The sequence below is a fragment of the Tachyglossus aculeatus genome, chromosome 5, assembly GCF_015852505.1.
Source record: "Tachyglossus aculeatus isolate mTacAcu1 chromosome 5, mTacAcu1.pri, whole genome shotgun sequence".
Classification (NCBI taxonomy): domain Eukaryota; kingdom Metazoa; phylum Chordata; class Mammalia; order Monotremata; family Tachyglossidae; genus Tachyglossus; species Tachyglossus aculeatus.
In genome coordinates this window covers 75,442,292-75,462,626 of record NC_052070.1, presented here as the reverse complement: position 1 = coordinate 75,462,626, position 20,335 = coordinate 75,442,292, and the positions used below count along the sequence as shown (strand labels likewise).

The 20,335-nt window shown below is 44.1% G+C and overlaps 1 protein-coding gene across 1 annotated transcript in view; it reads right to left on the bottom strand.

The window, feature by feature from the left end:
* The window catches only part of NRG1 (neuregulin 1), a 1,079,813-nt gene extending 1,060,602 nt beyond the window's left edge, over positions 1-19,211 (bottom strand). Inside the window, 2 exon segments of the mRNA XM_038746358.1 lie at positions 18,489-18,984; positions 18,986-19,211. Coding sequence (XP_038602286.1) covers positions 18,489-18,984; positions 18,986-19,126 — 637 coding nt within the window. The 5' untranslated portion in view covers positions 19,127-19,211.
* Between the last annotated feature and the right edge of the window lie 1,124 nt (positions 19,212-20,335).

The window sequence follows — 20,335 nt, the reverse complement described above, 5'->3', positions numbered from 1 at the left end:
ATCCCGGCTCTAGTAATTGTCAGCTGTGTGACTTTGGGCAAGTCACTTAACTTCTCTGTGCCTCAGTTACCTCATCTGTAAAATGGGGATTAAGACTGTGAGAACCCATGGGACAACCTGATCACCTTGTAACCTCCCCAGCGCTTAGAACAGTGCTTTGTACATAGTAAGTGCTTAATAAATGCCATTATTATTAGTAGTAGTATTATTATTAAATATCAAAATTATTATTATCATTAAGATCCCTGCCCTCAGGAAGCTACAGTCTACAGGGGAATACAGGCATTAAAATAGATTAGGGATCAATCGATCAATCAATCATATTTATTGAGTACAGTACTAAGCGCTTGGGAGAGCACAATTCAAGGGAATTAGCAGACATGTTCTCTGTCCATAAAGAGCTTGCAGTCTAGAGGTATGGGGAAAATATGAGGAAATTCCAAAGTATAAGTGGTGTGGCCTAGTGGAAAGAGCATGGGCCTGGTAGTCAGGGGACCTGAGTTCTAATCCCAGCTCTGCCACTTGCTTGCTGGGTAACCTTAGTTCTCAACTTCTCAGTGCCTCAGTTTCCTCATCTGTAATTTAATTTAATCCTACTCCTTCCTATTTAGACTGGATAATCTCATTATCTTGTCCCCCAGTGATTAGTACAATACGTGGCACACAATAAGCACTTAACAAGTACCATAATTATCATAAGGGAAATTGCAGAGTATAATGTTCTATTCACATACTAAATACTGTTACTCCAGTATTACTCTTTGTTTATGACTGCTGACCAATTTGTATTTCAGGTGTAGGCAGGAGAACTGTCCTGCAGCAATAATAATAATTATTATTATTAAGGTATTTGTTAAGTGCTTAACTATGTAAGCACTGTACTAAGGCAGAGAGATGTTAAGTGACTAGCCTAAAGTAACATAGCGAAAAAGTGGCAGAGCTGGGATGAGAACTCAGGTCCTCTAACTCCCAGGTCGGTGCTCTTTCCACTAAGCCAGATTGCTTCCCCTCATTATTATTACTGTTATTTTTTATCATTATAGAATGTGATTTTTCTAATGCCACTGCTGAGGAGCAAAGGAAAGGCAGCTTGGAATGCAGTCATGAATATACTCTAAGACATGGTGGCCAGAGGGAACTCTGTCTGGGAAAAATATCTCACCTTGGGCTGGTCTGCAAGTAGTTTGGCCCCAAGAATAAATTCTTCCTCCTTTCCTCCTCCCCCACATAGCAAGCTCATTTTCCCTCCTGGTCTTGGTCTGGCAGAGTTGATGGGAGCAGGAATCCTGGGGTTGGGTCTCGCTGGTGCACAGATCACTGAATGGGTAGAAAGAAGATGATGGATCCCATTTCCCTAAAGGTTTGTTCTCCCTTTACTTTTAGGTTCCTTTCCTTGCTTTTTTCCATTCCCTTGAATTGCATATTTCATTTCCTTTTAATTTTACATCCATCACTCCAAATATATTTTTCCTATCAGAAAATCACCAAAATTGATTGCAAAATTCCCCATATGAAGGCAATGCTATGACAGAGTTCCAACACAGGGAAGAAAGAAATTGCAATGCACAGCACCCAGATCCCCGGTGAACTCAACCTCCTTATGTGAACTGTACATCCAACTGTGCATAAATTCCACAGTATATTCAGAAATATCAAATACTTCATCTGGGTAGGAGGGACAACATGTGGATACAATCAATTTGAATTTTCTGATTTTCATCTATTAATATGCTATGCAATAACATTACACTGCAATTTCTGATGCTGAACTAATACATGGTTCAAAGATGTTTTGACTGGAAGACAAAAATGAGACTGATGAATGTCATTTAATTGGCATTTAAATGAAAATGTATTAAACTCTCGTAAAGTTTGAGTTCCAGCTAGAGAGGCAATGTTTAGCTCTCCATTGCTATATGTCAAAAGTAATTTAAGCAGGAATTTGTCACTAAAGTAGTTTACTGTAGAATGTTTGCAGGAATAAGTTCTCAACAACAAAAAAAAGAATGATTCATAAAAGGGTGACCTTCAACAGCACTTTAATGGCATTAAGTAGGGTTTAATAGATTTAAATGAAATAGATATTATGAAAAATTAAATTCCCCTCATTGTGTGAGCTACCCAAAACACCTACATATCTGGTCACCCCTCCTCTCTTGACTTCTCTGGCATGTTTGATAGAGAAAGAAGGGAAAAGCCTGTTCAAGCTATGGACTGGTGAGAATCTGGGGGATGGCGGGGGTTGGGGTGGAGGGGAGAAGAGGAGAGCTACAATACACCATTTAGTCCCTGAGCTCTCTCACTAAGCTCCATGAGGGCCGGAATTGTGTTTACCAATTCTGTTGTATTGTACTCTTCCAGAAACTTAATACATAACTGTGCAAAACAGATCACCCTCAATAAATGTCACTGATTGATTGACTGAATGCCTGAATCTGGAAATAAAATCTCTGTACTATGCTGAGGGAACAGGCCTATCCCAATTTAATAGGTGAATTTTGCCTCTCTCCAAGAGCTACTTCATGACTGGAGACCCTGAAATGTTAGTGCAATAAATCACTAATGCAAGCTCAGGCCCCATGGTGCTGGAGGGGACTGTACCCAGTTGGAGTCTTTCTTACTCAAGTTATGAGGACTCCATTTCAATACTTCATTGCTCTTCTGAATTTCTCTGGGACTGCAAAAAAAGGGTTCTCAACTCCCTGGATGGTAGTGGGTAGTTGCCAAAAGGGTTATGGATCCTGGAATTGTTGCTTGGGTTCATTTTGGAGAAATGCAGATATAGTAAGGGGCATCCCTAAAAGCTGATTGCTTGGGGGTTAACAACAACCTCCATGGATAAATCTCTGGGGCCTCTCCCAAGTGGATCATAACACTTCTGGGGCCCAGGAAGAGGCTGGGTGGTCAAGGGACTGACCTGACCATTTCTTGTGAAACCCTGGACAGCTTGTGGCCCTGTAGACCTTCCACAGGCCTGACCAGAAGTCCCAGAGCTTAGGAACCCTGAAATCAATGATCTACCCTAGGTCTGGAGGTCCTGGGGATTCCCACACAAAGCCCATAAGTATAAGCATTAGGATCCAAAATAAGTGGGGAGTTCATTTCCTCTGCCCCACCCTCACATGGCCCATCCTGCAGTGAAGAGGCATGTACTGACTGATCCCCCTAGAGGATGTCCCAATATCTTCCTTCCACATTTATTTGTACTATGCCTCCACTACAAAGATCAACTATCTCAAATGCATTGAAATATGAATACCAAGTATGATTGTAAAGGATTAAAATCATTTTTTAAAATTGAGCAATTGTGCCTTCACTTGCCCCATCAGTTCCTATTTAATGCCAAACCCATAGTCCAAACATCAGTAGCATCAACAATGTCACAAGTTGTCCTGAAGAGTCAGGACAGTGTCAATTCTAGAATGTGGAAGATGAGCTGGAAGGAGAATGCCACAGCACTGCACATGGCATAGCAAACCAGTAGCATGGAAGGTGTTTGCGACCTCTGTTGGAATAGTGAGAAGAGAAACAGTGTGGCTTAGTGGCTAGAACACAGGTCTGGAAGTCAGAAGGGCCAGCTCTGCCACTTGTCTGCTGTGTGACCATGGGTAAATCACTTAAATTCTCTGTGCCTCAGTTATCTCATCTGTACAATGGGGATTAAGACTATGATCCCCATGTGGGACGTGGATGTTCTTGTATCTACCCCAGCATTTAGTACAGTGCCTGCTAAATAGTAAGTGCTTAACAAATGCCATAAAAAAATGAGAACTTCTCCATTCACTTGCTAGAAACTGAATATCCTTCCTTCCGATTAACACCAAGAAAATAAACAGGCAACCAGATAATCATAAAAAAACTGGCAACTGCTGTTAGGAAGTAGGTGGACAATATTGGCACCTCAGTTGTTTTCACAAACTTGTTGATAGCATTTTAGACAAGTAATGCTGTGGGCCAAATGACAGTTATTTGATGTCAGCAGTAATAAAATAAAGTGATAAGTTCATAAAAGTGATTAAAAAAGGAGGCTGCCCCCCACACAAGTTGCCAGTAAATTAAATAGATGGTTTTAACTGAATAGCTTTACCCTTAAAGGCAAATGTTCCCAAGCTTTCTGAATGCATCTGATTGAGAAAGAATGTGCATCATGAAGCCAAATTAAATCAACATTGATAAAGCTTAGTCTTTCCATCAAAATGATTTGTTTAGCATAGGGGCTTTGGGGGACATTTCTATCCTATTTATTTTATTTTGTTGGTATGTTTGGTTTTTTTCTCTGTCTTCCCCTTTTAGACTGTGAGCCCACTGTTGGGTAGGGACTGTCTCTATGTGTTGCCAATTTGTACTTCCCAAGCACTTAGTACAGTGCTCTGCACATAGTAAGCACTCAATAAATACGATTGATTGATTGATTGATTGACATCTTAAAATAAGAGCAAAAGAGAGTGAGCATGAGCCATCCTTACATGGTGGAGGGGAAATAAAGTGAAATCCAACCCAGTAAGCATTATGCTTTAATGACTTCTTATAAATCTCACATATAAAAGGCTTAATGAATAAAGAAGATAGCTGTTACCATGCTATTTATCCATATTAAACAGAATTGGCTTTTATGATCTACTCTGCATATCACTACAGCTTCGCTGAGGTGGGGGAAAAGAAGTTTGTCCATTTCTTAAATGGCTGATTTGCCATTACAGAAAAAGTGAGCATTGCCACTTCTATTGATGACTCTTGGATCTCCTCCCTAAAATAAACTTGATATGGTGGCAACAAAACAATTTGGCTTGAAATTGAACTGTGGCTGGGTGGTCCTAACCTAATAGAGTCCAGTGGCCGTTTGTGATAAGTGCCTTACTCACCATAATGATAATAATAACTGTGGAATTTGTTAAGCACTTTTTATGTGCCAGACAATATACAACGCTCTGGGGTACGTACAAGATAACTGGGTCGGTTATGGGAGATTCATGAGAGGAACTGTCAAAGGATGTGCTACCCAACTACTGCAGGTGATACACAGCATTATGGGAAACCTCTTGCACAGATTAAAATCCTTCAGCCTGATCTTTCAAGACAGCAAATAGACGGTCCAATTGAGCAAAGTCAGCAAGTTCCCAAGCAACAAGAACAGACTTTCAGAAAACAAGCTTCAGACATTAATTTACAAATGTGAGTTAATACATCTTGCCTTGATTTGATCCACCTTCTGTGTGTACTAAATGGAACAATTAATTGTGGGCCAAGTAATTCTGAGATTAAACCCATTGCTTAGCTCATATGTGTACATGTGAGACATAGTGGAAAAAGCATTCATTCATTCAATCATATTTATTGAGCGCTTACTGTATGCATAGTACTGTACTAAGCGCTTGGGAAGTACAAGTTGGCAACATATAGAGATGGTCCCTACCCAACAGTGGGCTCACAGCATGAGTCTAGGAACCATGAGTTCTGAGTTCTAAATACAGAATTAAAATTAAGACATTTCATGACTTTTACCAGGCTCTTCATAGCAAATCTTCCAAACATTAATCTTCAGTATATTTCTCGACTGCTAGTTCCTTTATTATTGATTATTGTTCCAGGAGAGAAAAATTGTCAACAATTTTAGTCTTCTCTCCATCCACTACAAATGTGTGTATATATGTATATATGTTTGTACATATTTATTACTCTATTTATTTATTTTACTTGTACATATCTATTCTATTTATTTTATTTTGTTAATACGTTTGGTTTTGTTCTCTGTCTCCCCTTTCTAGACTGTGAGCCCACTGTTGGGTAGGGACTGTTTCTATATGTTGCCAACTTGTACTTCCCAAGCGCTTAGTACAGTGCTCTGCACACAGTAAGCACTCAATAAATACGATTGATTGATTGATTGATCGGCAACTGGTTGCTGTTGACCTCGAGGAGGTCACTAAAACTTCCCAGGCCTCAATTTTCTCATTTTCAAATGAAGATGAAATACTTGTTTCTCCTATGAAAAAGCTGAGCTGAGCTGATGATCTTGTGTCTACCCTAGTGTCTAGCACACAGTAAATGCTTAATAAATGCTATAACAAACAACTGGATAGGACCCAGTGAATGGGAAATCTAGACAACTGTAGACATCCTGAAGGGCTAGCGTAGCTTAGTGGAAAGAGCACGGGCTTGGGAGTCAGAGGTCATGGGTTCTAATCCCGACTCTGCCACTTGTCAGCTGTGTGACCTTGGGCAAGTCACTTAACTTCTCTGTCCCTCAGATACCTCATCTGTAAAATGGGGATGAAGACTGTAAGCCCTATGTGGGACAACTTGATTACCTTGTATCTACCCCAGTGCTTAGAACAGTACTTGGCACATAGTTGGTGCTTAACAAATACCAACATTATTATTATTATTATTATTATTATTATTATCCATGAACACATGCACTTTTGTGCATTTCCATGAACAAAGCAAAGGCATTGGCAGGCAATATAGAATGGGCTTGCTAATGCAACACTTTGGGCCGACAAGGCAGAGAGAAGTACACTGCCAACCAGCAACAAGATACCACAGGCTTCTGGGAATTTCATAGCAGATGGTTTCCACGTTCCTCAGTGCCTTGAGGTCAGGCCCAAGATTCCACATAACTCTCTACATGCCCTGAGGCTGCACTCTACACCACACATAGTACTACTACTACTACTAATAGTAATAATAATATTTGTTATATGCTTACTTTGCACCAAGCACCAAGAGCTGGGGTAGATACAAGTTAATCATGTCTCTGATCCACATGGGGCTCACAGTCTAAGTAGCAGGGAGAACAGGGATTTATTCCCCATTTTATAGATGAGGAAATTGAGGCACAGAAAATTACGTGACTTACCCAAGGTCATATAGCAGGCAAGTGATGGATCTGGGATTAGAACTTAGGTCTGATCACTGTAGACAGCACTACCATCCATCCTGTCTTACAAACCCCAACCTTGGTATTAGCTTTGGACTCCTCTCTCTCATTCAACCCACATATTCAATCCGTCATTAAATCCTGTCAGTCCCACCTTTACAACATCATTAAGAAGCAGTGTGGCTCAGTGGAAAGAGCCCAGGCTTTGGAGTCAGAGGTCATGGGTTCAAATCCCGGCTCCGCCAACTGTCAGCTGTGTGACTTTGGGCAAGTCACTTCACTTCTCTGGGCCTCAGTTCCCTCATCTGTAAAATGGGGATTAAAACTGTGAGCCCCCCCCGGGGGACAACCTGATCACCTTGTCACCTCCCCAGCGCTTAGAACAGTGCTTTGCACATAGTAAGTGCTTAATAAATACCATCATTATTATTATTATTATTAAAACATCGCTTTTCTCTCCAACCAAACTGCTACCACATTAATGCAATCACTCATTCTATCCTGCCTGGATTACTGCATCAGTCTCCTTGCTGACCTGCCAGCCTCCTGACTCTCCCCACTCTAGTCCATACTTCACTCTGCTGCTGGATCATTTTTCTACAAAAACTTTGAAGACCTATCCCCCGACTCCTCAAAAAACTTCAGTGGTTGCCCATCCACCTCCATTTCAAACAAAAACTCCTCAATGTTGGCTTTAAGGCACTCCATCACCTTGCCCCCTCTTACCTCACTTCACTACTCTTCTACTACATACCAGACTACACACTTTGCTCCTCTAATGCTAATCTGTGCATCGACCTCACCTGTCTCACCATTGACACTTCACCCACATCCTGCCTCTGGTCTGGAACATCCTCCCTCCTCAAATCTGACAATTACTCTTCTTCCTTTCAAAGCCTTATTGAAAGCACATCTTCTCCAAGAGGCCTTCCCTGAGTCCCCCCTTCCTCTTCTCCCAGTCCCTTCTACATCACCCTGATTTGTTCCCTTTGTTCTTCCCCCGCCTCAGGCCCACAGCACTTAAGTACATATCTGTAATTTATTTATATTAATGCCTCTCTCCCACCTACTAGACTGTAAGCTCGTTATGGGCAGGGAATGTGTCTTTTTATTGTTGTAATGTACTCTCCCAAGCATTTAGCACAGTATTCTGCAAACAGTAAGCACTCAATAAATAATATTGAATGAATGAAAGGTTGTCTGATTACCAGCCCTCACCCTTTTCACTAGGCCACACTCTTCCTTCAACACTAAAGAGGTGAAGCATCCAATACTAAGTAAGGGCCCACACTTTTAGTTCAAGTCAGCTATAGCATATGGCAGGGCTTTTGGGGAGAGAAGGTTTCCTAGAGCTGGCTCTTCTCCAGCCCTAGCTGTAACCGAGTGGAACCCTGGAAGTTTTGAAAACAGAAGGCCAAGAGTCATTCCTTTCCCTCCCAAGCTCCAATTCATCTCTAGGAAGGAGCTCTGGGTCTCTGGAGTGCTAAGAGACACCATGAAGAACCACATCGAAATGGATCAGTCAGTCCAGCATCCTGCTGGAGGTTTCAGAACAACATTAAGGACTGGCCCCTATTGGTGTTCAATTAGGTTCTTAATATTAGGATTGAAGGGCATATATTCAACCCAGCCAGGTTCTGGGAGTTACTGAGTCATATTCAGCGCGATTCACATTAGATGGGTGGCACCTTTTCTGGTGGTTTGACATCTGGCCATACTGAGTTTTTTTGTTTTCTTTCCAGCTCCTTTATTTAGAAACACAATAATGAGAAATGCTAAAATTAACAGCAAAGCAAAATTTAACACAGCAACAACACTGAAAGCAGGCTGGCCAAAGAAAGCTTCCTGGTGACAAATCCAGTGGTGGTTCATGCGTCTGGGAATACTGGTCAATGCTGCCATCTGCTCTACTCTTTAAAGCTTCTGGCTCACCATCACCGTGAGAAAGGTTGTCAAACCAAGCAGGACAGGGGGTGAAAAGACGGCTTCTGAGGGGAGGTGAACTAAGAAAATACTATTCTGTAGGGCAGTGCAGACTACAGGTGGAGGCCCTCTCAACTAGTCACCCTGTAAGTGTAATGGTGGCAGAGAAGAGAGGGGGTTGAGCTTCCCCAGGCTGGCCAACTCCATATCCCTCCATAGTTCTGGGTTTCATATTCCAGGATCTCCAGTTCAGGGTCAGCACCAGAGAAGTATTCTGCTTCAGAATTCCCTCGAAGTGGATGCTTCCAGTCATGGTGTCCTAAAAGCAGAGTTGAGGTGCCGTCAGGAAGAGAAGAAAGTCCTCTTATCCCTGCCGAAACTGGGTGGAGGGAGAGGAGGGGGTCCCTTCTCAGGTGTATGCCAGATCCCTCCAAACAATCTGCAAAAATGAAGAGAGAGCTTCATTCATCAGAGTGTAGGGTCACATGGTTGGCAAATATAAAATTACTTTCCCACCAGAAATACAACCTTTGAACTTGCCTCATCTAAAGAAACTTTCAGGAAAAAGTACACTTTGTGAAGGAAAGTGATGAGCAATCCTCCACCTCCACAGAAGATAGAAGTAGAAGAAATGAGCTTCGACTGTAGCAGAGATGCACTATGGATTTGGGTCAGACATAATGGAGGAAGAATTTCCAGAGAAAAATATTAGTCACTGAAATGGGTTACCAAGAGAAATTAAGGGCTTGTCTTTCTCTGGCGATCTTTGAAAATAGGGTTGATGTTCAGCTTCCTGATATGGTCCAAGGATGCTGCTTCTTGAAGGCAGGGGTATGGCCTAGATGACTTTTCAAAGCCCCAGTTCTCCGACTCTATAATGCTTTAAAAAAAAAAACTGCCATTGTTGGGCTAGGAACTGAAGGAAAGGGAAGATATGTGGGGTTGGGGTGGGGGTGTTTTTTCTACAAAAAGAGGTGTGAAATAGCATACTGAACAGCGTGTTGCCTCAGAATCAGTCCTTGTTTTGGAAATCAATCAATCTATGGTATTTAATGAGTGCTTACTGCATACGGTGCACTGTATTAAGTGCTTGAGAGAGTGGAATACAATAGAATAGATAGACACAATCCCTGATCATTAGGAGTTTACAGAATAGGATACATTATAATAATGATGTATTTGTTAGGTGCTTATTAAGTGCCAAGCACTGTTCTAAGCACTGGGGTAGGTACAAGGTAATCAGGTTGTACCACGTGGGACTCACAGTCTTAATCCCCATTTTACAGATGAGGTAACCTATGCACAGAGAAGTTAAGTGACTTGCCCAAAGTCACACAGTTGACAAGTGGCAGAGTCGGGATTAGAACCCATGACCTCTGACTCCCAAACCCGTGCTCTTTCCACTAAGCCACACTACTACTCATAGATACTAAAATAAATTACAGATGGATATGTACATAAGTGCTGTGAGGTTGAGTGGGGTGAATATTGAAGTGCTTAAGGGATACAGACCCAACTGCATAGGTGATGCAGAAGGGAAGACAAATGGGGAAATGAGGGCTCAGTCAGGGAAGGTCTTTTGGAGAAGATCTGATTTTAGAAGGGCTTTGAAAATGGGGAGAGAGGTGGTTTGTCAGATACGAAGAGGGAGGGAGATCCCGATTGGCATTAGAGGAACAAAGAGTTGGGGTCAATTTGTAGGAGACCAACAAGCTAAGGTAAGAAGGGGAGAGCTGATCGATCAATCAGTGGTAGAGAAGCAGTGTGGCTCAAAGGGAAGAGCATGGGCTTTGGAGTCAGAGGTCATGGGTTCAATTCCTGGCTCTGCCAATTGTCAGCTGGGTGACTTTGCACAAGTCACTTCACTTCTCTGTGCCTCAGTTCCGTCATCTGTAAAATGGGGATGAAGACTGTGAGCCCCACGTGGGACAACCTGATCTCCTTGTAACCTCCCCACCGCTTAGAACAGTGCTTTGCACATAGTAAGCGCTTAATAAATGCCATTATTATTATTATTATTATTATTATTGAACCCTGGCTTCATGCAGATTGAAGTACTAAGCACTTGGGAGAGTATAATACAATAGAGTTGGTAGACAATCCCTGCCCACAAGGAGTTTATAGTCTAATATAGGAGTATTTTAAAACCAGAGGTAAGGAGTTTCTGTTTGATGCAGAAATGGATGGGCAGCCACTGGAGGTTCTTTGAGAAGTGGGAGATGTGGACTTGGCACTTTTTTAAAAAATACTCCAAGCAGCAGAGTGAAGTGTGGACTGGAGAAGGGAGAGACAGGAGGCAGGGAGGTGAGAGACAAGGCTAATTCACTCACATATGCAACTGATGTAATCAAGGCGGGATATAAGTACTTGGATTGAAGAATCAAAGACCTTTGATGTGATCTTGAATGAAGGGTAACTTTAAATAATCACCCCGGAATGTCTCAGCCTGGTCCAGAGATGTGGTTGAGGATTGTAGTCAGTATGAATGGTCAGTCAGCTGGGAGAGAGAGGAAAATTGTAGCTCACTATGGACACATGTTTGATCTTATCCACCAGAGGATTATGGGAAGGGGAGAGAATAAGGTAGTGGCAAGGAGGAGGATCTCCACAGACCATACTCTTGCAACAGATGGGTAAAGGAAGGTGTAAAATTCTTGGCAGAAACTGGAAAATATGCTATCTACCTTTGGACAGTCTTCTGGGACCTTTTAAAAGTGGTAATCTTGCTTTAAAAAAAAACAAACTCTTAGATCAGAGCCAACACCACACCATTGAAAATGCATCTCATTTCAGAGAATTGCAGAGCTAATCAGAGTAGACACAGTTTCCATCTCATGACACCTAGGTATTCCATCCACCACCAAGGATCACAGTGCCCTCTGCCAGCCAGCCCGGTATAGGCCCACAAATGAAAGCGGGCCTCTCACAGACTCCCTGGTCTTCCTCCTTCTCTGGGCCCTCACGTGGTTCTAATTCAGGGACAGTCAGCAACCACTCTTAGGGAAAAAGAAAAAGAAAGACATATTTCTTTCCCCTCCTCCCAACCCTCCATCTTACCCGTCTAAGTTACCTGCTTCATCTGGGACCCAGCTGCATCTCGGTTCTTCCAACTCCACAGCAGTTCCAGACTGATTCATTTCCCCAAGGCAGAGGTAGTTCAGCCGAGAGCCAGTACAGCCTCCAGAGGACCGAAACAGGTACCAGCATGGCCTAGTGGCAAGAGTATGAGCTTGGGAGTCAGAGGGTGTGGGTTCTAATCCCGGCTTTGCCACTTGTCTGCTTTGTGACCTTGGGGAAGTCACTTAACTTTTCTGTGCAGCAGTTACCTCATCTGTAAAATGGGAATTAAGGCTGTGAGCCCCACATGGGGCAATCTGATTACCTTGTAATTATTACTGTTATTATACCAAGGTTGCAGGGCTAAGTAGTGCTAAGCCTTCAGGGGAAAGCACTGTATTTGGTCCAGAGTTCAGGACACCATCCACAGCTTCAGAGAAAGCCAGAACCAGAGATTAAATCCACATAGGATCTGGGGCTAGAAAGCCTCAGGAACCTTCAGTTGGTCCAGCCCAAGGCTGGAAGCAGCATGACCTAGTGGCTAGTGGGATCTGGGTTCTAATTCTGATGCCACCACTTGTCTGTTGTGTGACCTTTGGCAAGTCATTAAACTTCTCTGTGCCTCAGTTACCTCATCTGTAAAATGGGGATTAAAATTCTGAACCCCATGTGGGAAGTGGACTGTGTCCATCCTGATTAGCTTGTATCTACCACAGAGTTTAGTACAGTGCCTGACACACAGTAAGCACTTAACAAACACCGTAAACAAACACAAAGGCTCTCTTTGGTCCTAACCGGTTTGTCCCAAACCTCGTGTTCAGGATGTGAGATCGGCTGGGCTTTCTTCCTTCTTCTTCCACCCTCTGAAACTAATTCCTGGAGGGATACTGCTTTCCTTCCTGCCTGTCTTAAAAGTCATTTTCATTCAGTCATGAAACGCCATAGAAGGATGAGGTGGGAAGCAAGCCAGGCGGGGAGCTGTGAACAGACAATGGCTAGCTTGGGGAGAGGGGTTGCCTTGTGGGAAAAGCCCAAACAGTCCCAAGTGCCCTGTTGAAACTCCTGCAGCCCTGTTTCTCCCAGACCTGTAATATCTTCTATCCAGGGGTGCAGCACTTATATTTTGTTAGCTGCAAATGTTCAACTCCACTCTACCCGTAAAATCCTGGAATGGTGGAAGAAAAAAACATCTTGGAATACTTTGAGAAGGTCATCCAGTTTAAGGGCAAACCCATCAAGGCAAGGGAAGGGCAAACATGGAACTTCAGCCTACTGCTCCTGAGTCTTTATGCATTTCAGTCAGGACAGGGGCGGGGGAAACTATTACATACATGTTGAATTGTATCCCCACAGAGAACAGACCCCATAGTAATGTCATTTGAAGACATTATGCAATCCATGCAGTTTGACAATACATCCTCCTTAAGGGGCTAATACCCAATCTCAACAAGTAATGACATAACTCAAGCAGCATTACTACTAAAAACTACCCTGTATTCACTGTGCAGATAATATGTCAGCTTTGAGGCTAGCAGAAAGCATTTTCTAATCCTCATCCCCTCTCTCTATATACACTGTAAAACTTCAAACAATCCCACTTCATATTCAGAGGCATTAGAGAATTGATTGTATAAAAACAGTTGTCCAGGTATTATTAGGGCATGATTGATCACTTCTGGTGCTAACCAAAACCTCTAGTTCACACAATCTCTCTCTTGACAAGGTCCTCTGGCAAAATTAGGTTGGTATTGATAACACCATAATGGCACTGAGCACCCTGTATATAGTTTGATTTCTTAAATAAGCCAGCACAAAACTCTTGATTTCTGAAACTCTGAAAGGGAAAGATTGGTTTTCACTAGAAGAAAACTTTCACTTTATCACATAGGCATAGGAAAAATAACATGGTTCCCTTATTATTTTTGGAAACTAAATTGCTTGAACCAGCATTTCTCCTTAATTGTGATTGCTTTCTTCTTTTTAAGGGCCATTTTAATTATCAGTCATTTATAAGATGATGTGTATCCAGATACCCAATTTAAAGCAGCTATTAATGGAAACAATTTTCAAGTGATACAGGCTATAGCTAATACGAGAACAGTAAGTACCAAAGAGGGATTGGCATTTAGCTCTCTGAATGGCTGGCACACTCTGAATTTCCACCCATTTGTAAAAAGGGATCTCTGCAATGGCTAATAACTGAAATGGATAATATCCTCTAGACTGTAAGCTCGCTGTGGGCAGGGACTGTGCCTGCTATATTGTACTCTCCCAAGTGCTTAGTACAGTGCTCTGAACCCAGCAAGTGCTCAATGAATATGATTGACGACATGATAAAAATGAGGTCACATTTCTGAGGGGCAGCAAAGCAGGTATGCCCCTGCTGAATACACTCACCAATATTGCTGAAATATCAGTCAATCGTAGCATAGTAAACAATTGTGATACATAATGATTACATGGACCTTAAAGTTTAAGCTAATCTCAGTGATAAACACATAAATCAGTAACTTTCTTTGGAGTTGTTTGTGCACACCTCCTGAATTTTAATTTGTTTAGAAATGCCGGATGGTGAAGGTTGCCTTTTGAAATTGCCATGTCTTTATTTCCTCCGTAAGAATAAAGGTAGCAACAGAAATGGTCTTTGCTGCGAAGCCATGAGAAAAATCATTCCATGAGTACAGAATATCAGCAAAATAAAAACAAATAGGGTTACACGAACCGGGAGGAATAAAAAAAAATACTTCTATTATAGTATGGATTCTTGATAACATGGTTTTAGCAGGTTTCAGATAAAATAGTTACAGAGATATTTCCTTGGGAAATTATATTTAAATATGCATTTATGAAATCCAAACAGTCAAACTGCAGCTATCCATTTGGCTTTCTCCCTTAATAGAGCTTTACTTTTAAAATTCTCTTCAGTGATGAGTAGAAATCCGCGTAATACTTTTTCCATTTGTAGATCTGCCTGATGTCAATACATTTTATTAAGAACTTGCTGAGATTAGTGAAAAGTGCTGAATATGGTTTATCTGTAGATATCAATAGATATGTATAGATGGAGATAGATATAGATAAATGTGTTTCCCACTATTGTTTAGAATAAAATTATTCTAGTTGGTATATTTAGGCATGATTCTAGGTACAAATCTTTGAAACACAGAAATATCAGCACAAATTATCAACAGCCTGCTGGGAAATGGGTTCTTGTATAGTGTAGCAATGACATCTTGGTAATGAAATGTATTGAAGCGTAGTGTTCATTGGTTTTAATTGTACACGTTTGGTTGAGGAGTAAACGCTTTGTATTTAGATTAATGTGAAACTGTCAAGTGGCTCAGTGGACAAGCGAAGAAAATAATTCTTAAAAAGATTTGTCACATTTTTTACAACAAAGGTGAGAAGGAATTGTAATTTAAACAATCCAAGAGTGGTTAGAGAAACAAGACAAACCGTGAAATACTGTGTTCGTTTTCGAAAAACGGGATAAATGCTTTTGACTATATGAGGTCTATTTTTCAAAATGCGACATCCACTTCTGCTGTCAACACTCCAAACTTATATCCTAGGGATAAAATTAGACAGCCGGGATTTCCTCAAGACCAAAACTGAGGAGGCAATCTGTTGCCAACCCTGGGTTTTGGAGACTGCAGGGGGTCACGTTTCCAAGCATGACACAGATGTAGAATTACTGTTAGAGACAAGGAAATCCAGAAGAAGGCCCTGAAAGATTTCCCTCTCCACCCCTCACCCCAGGTCTATAAGATTGAAAGAGGACTGTGCAAAATATAAACCTCTCCTGCCCAGTGTTGAAGGCATAGTATTGTTGCAGGGCTCACTCCGGGGAGGTGGTCGGGGGTGGAGAGGGGGAGCGGAGAAGGGGAGGGGGGCGGTGAGACACTTCCTAGACTGGGGACCATCTGGGGGCCAGCATCTCCCCATCACTGTCTCTAAACACGTTATCTGGCTGCAAGCATTCAGGAATATCTTAGCCAGGGAATTCCACTTCCCATTTGCTGTACATTATGTTCTCTAGTCTGCAGCATCATTTGCTCAGTAGATCATGACACGCTATTTGCCCGAGTCTATAGGAAGGATAATTTCGCAGGGATTCCCGACTGCTTGTTTCACAAAGAAATATCGAGGCTCCGTGAATGTTGGCCAATTGACTTTTTAACTGAATGAAAAAGATCAGCAGATAGCAGTTTTCATTATTCTGGGCATATTAAGAGACATGGCCAAAGATATTTGTCTTCAAATGCAATAAAAACTTTTCCCATCAATTCCCTGCAGCTCTGCTAAACACACAGATGTAGATGGGTCCAATAAATTTATTTCAAGTATACTACCCTAGAATCACTACCTCTACCCAGACATCACACAAAATTCAGAGTAGTAGTAACAAGGTCAGATTTGTTATCATTGTGAAATGTATATATGAAGCTTGGGGTGGGGGGAGGGTTATCATTATTTTCTCCCTCATGCCCTCCCTTTCCTTGGCTTGTACCACTTGGAAACTACGAATTTATATTGATTGGTAACTGCAAACAATCTAATGAATGTAAAAGATTTTCACTTGGAAGGGCAAAAATAAAATGACAGTCAGCAAGGCATCATATTTTCCCCGCCTAGCACCTCGCAAATGTCTATGGGAAATTTGCTTTTTGAGTCTGTTCCTTTGTCCCTTACAAAAAAGCAATCAATAGTGTGGCAAATGTAATAAAACCAATCATAATCATTTAAAACACTGCCAACAAAGGTTTCCCTTACACCAGCTCACTACCATTCTGGATACAATTTTGAATTGGGCCTACTGTGGGACAGGAGCAAAATCCTTTGATATATATTTAAACGCTATCAAGAATGCGATTACAGAGGGATTAAACAGGCATGTTTCAGATTCCAAAGGAGAGGAACCCAAGAGGCTGTACAGTAATGTTCAGCTTTTATGTTAGCTAATAAGACAAGTCCCCATAGAGTATTTTCCGTGTTTTACAGTGACATCTATCAGCCAGTGCTGGGGAATCCCAACGTCACTCAGACCTCTTCAGCACTACTTTCTGTGAACAGCTTCTATTTACTTATGGTGCAGACTTACATTTCTGCACAAAGTCGGGTTTAAAAATAAAAGGAAGAGGATATTTTTTTCTATCCTGTCACTCAAACTAGAAGTATTCCCGGTGGCCACCTCCCCATACCCACCCAAGAGCGTAGTAACTATCTAGGCTCCCAACACCCACTATAATAGCCTCACTGCATTCTAACCTGTAAAGAGTAATATGCTGTCACACTGAGATGCCAACAACACAATTAGCCCGGCTGCCTCATTCATTGCCTGGATTTAAAAGACGTAAGAAAAAAACTGTCTGTAAAGCTTGGAAATCTTTAATGTGTAAACACTTCAATTAACTGTTAAAGAAGAAACTTTGCTCTGCTTTAGTTATTTCATTATAATTAGGAAATTATCAAGACGTTTACATTTTGAGCATCATTTTATGAATGGCCAGCAGATAATTCTGTCTTAGGAACATAATATAATACTGATCAACTCTCTTAAACCAGGTAATATGAGGGGAGAATATGAGGAATCGCTTTCTACAAGGTAACGTACAAGCTCAGACAAAAGGATTTTTTCATTCAGACTGAGGGAATTTGCCTCTTATAATTGAAGATCTGTACATAACTCTCATTGGTTCTGATTTACCAAAATATCCAAGCCATTCACACCAAGATATTGGGCAGACCCAAAAATCTCCCTACAAGATTTCATAAAAAAAAAAACTGGGACTTCATCATATGTGCATAAGAGCTGGCACAAACATATTAGGCATGCATAAGATTTCCTTAGAAACAGCCTATGAAGTTAGTCCTGGCTTCAAACTAATCAAGAGCTACTCAGCAGCCTCAATACTTCATTGATGGCCAGGATGAGCCCTCCCAAAACAAATCTCAACGCCACCTCTATGTTCATACTCGGAGTGGTCTGAAGAAAAAGGTAGGGATCGAACTAGCTCCAGTTTTAAGCAATGGCGGTAGCAACCCGGGGGTCATCGGTAGTCTAGTAGCTACACATAGAAGTCACACAGTCCACAGTAAGAACACTCCACAGGCCCCGACACCTCTCGATAAATCAAGCAGGGTGTGCCAGGGGGAGATTAAAAAGTTTCACCGAGGCCAACCACCACCACACTTATTCATCTCCAGGGGCAGAGTCCTGGGGATGGGAGTAAGGACTGTCCACCTCCACTCTGCTGGAGGGAGGCCTCAGCGGAGCCCGTCGGGGGCAGGGATTGTCTCTCCTTAATTCTTTATCGTACTTCCCAAGCGTTTAGTGCAGTGCTCTGCACACCATAAGCGCTCAACAAATACGACTGAATGGATGGATGGATGGAGAGTCACCCGGCGAGTTCCAAGGCGCCTATGCCCACTTCCAGCCAGCGTCCCCCAACCGGGCCGCCCCGAGGGGGCTCTGGGGCATCTGAAGGCTGTTGCCCAGTGCACCCCACGGACCCTCGCGCCCACCGGGCGCGCCCACGCCCCGATCCCCCCCCCCGACACACCGTTCCCGCCCGCCTCGGCCCGTCCAAAGGCCGGGGATCGCCCCCGATTGCGGCGGTGCACTTACCGCACCGTCTACAGAGCACCCTGCCGACCTCCTTCTTGAGGTTCCTGCCGGTCTCCAGCGGGGGGAAGGAGGCTGTGAAGGGTGTCGGGGAGGCGGCGCCGGTCCGGTTGGCGTCGGGCTCCATGAAGAAGATGTACCTGCTGTCCGGCTTGAGCCTCCCGCAGGAGGGGAAGGGCGCCCGGCCCCAGGGCCCCAGCCGCACGGCGATCAGCCGGTCCTTCTGCAGCCCCCCGGCTTTGGCCGCCCACACCTGGTGCACCCTCACCAGGTAGGGCGCGTCCTCGGGGGTGCCGGGCGCCGGGGTCCAGACGGGCCAGCCGGGGGTGGGCAGCGGCTGCCCCCGCGGGCCCTCGCCGCCCGCCCTTCCTGCCCGCGCGCCCTGCCGCTGCCCCTGCCCCTGCCCGTGCCCCGGCCGCTGCCGCCTTGCCTGCACCTTTCCCTCGATGACCACCGCGGAGCGCTCGGCCAGCTCCTGCACCGACCCCGCGCTGGGGGGGGGACGAGGAACACACGGACCTGCCCGGCGGGGCCGGAGCGGGGCCGGCCGCGGCCCAGAGAGGCAGCAGCAGCAGCCCCAACAACGACCACACCGAGACTGCCCCCCGCCAGGACCGGCAGCCGGACTGTTGCCATCTCATGCTGCGAGGTGCCTGCCGCCCCTGCCCGCCTTTTTTTCTTAGTTTCTCTCCTCTCTGCCTCCCCTTTCCCCTCTCCCTTTTTCCCCTCTCCTATCTGTGGTCCTTTCTTCTCTCCTCTTCCCCTCTCCTTTCTTTTTGGTCCTTTCCCCCACTCCTCCCTTTATTTCTTTATTAGGCTATGGGGGAGGGAGGCGCTTTATGGGAGCCGAGGAGGTAAAAGAGGTGGGTGGGACTGGGCGAGGAGGTATCAAAATTCAATCAAGAAAGAGGAGGAGGAGGAGAGAAGCTGGAGCTGCTGCTGCTTGCCTCTTCGGTTGCTGGGGGTGACAGGTCCTTGCCGCCGCTTGAGTCCAGGCGCTGCTGTCGAGGCTGCCGCCGATGGAGGAGGAGAAAGAGAGGCAGGAGGAGGAAGGAGGTGGTGGTGGTGGTAGTGGCAAAGGAGCAGGAGGAGAGGAGGTGGTGATGGTGGTGGTGGAGGAGGAGGAGAAGCTGCTCCTGCTCAGCGGATAACAATCCTTTGTGTGAAGTGATGCTGCCGCGGTGGCTGAAGCCGAGAGAGACAGAGAGAGACAGGGAGGCGGAGTTGCGTGCCTGGAAATCACTTGGAAGCCAGGAGCAGCGGGAGGAGAAGTCGTCGTGAAACCATGTGCCCTTCTAACCTGTTTACCTGTCGTTCAGACGCGCCAGGCCGCGCCTCGCCCCGCTCTCCCCTTCCCCATCCTTCCTCCCCGAGCTCTGCTGCCGAGGATTCCTCCTTCTCCTCTTCTCCCTCCTCCTCCTCTTCCTCCTCCACCCGCCGCGCTCTCCCTCTCACTGCCTCCACTGCAGGGCCAGAACTGATGGAAAACAACCTGCGGCCCAGCCGGCTCCCCCAAACCGCAGCGGTCTCCCCGAGTTTGAGTTATCCAAGGTGAGGATGGATTGCAAAAAAAAAAAAAAAAAAAAGACGCACGCAACTGGGGGCGGGGGGGGGGGGGAAAGAGGGGGAAAAGAGAGAGAGAGAGCGAGAGAGACAGAGAGAGAGAGAAACCCCTGCCTCTGGGTGTGCCGAAGCGACTGAAGAAAATGAAGTTCCTTCCCCTAACTTTGAGCCGACCACCTTTTTTTTGGAATATAGAGGATTAATGTGACCTGACAAGGCAAAAAAAAACAAACCAAACAAACCTGTCATCACTTAATAATCCACTCCTCTCCTCCAAACACAGTCAA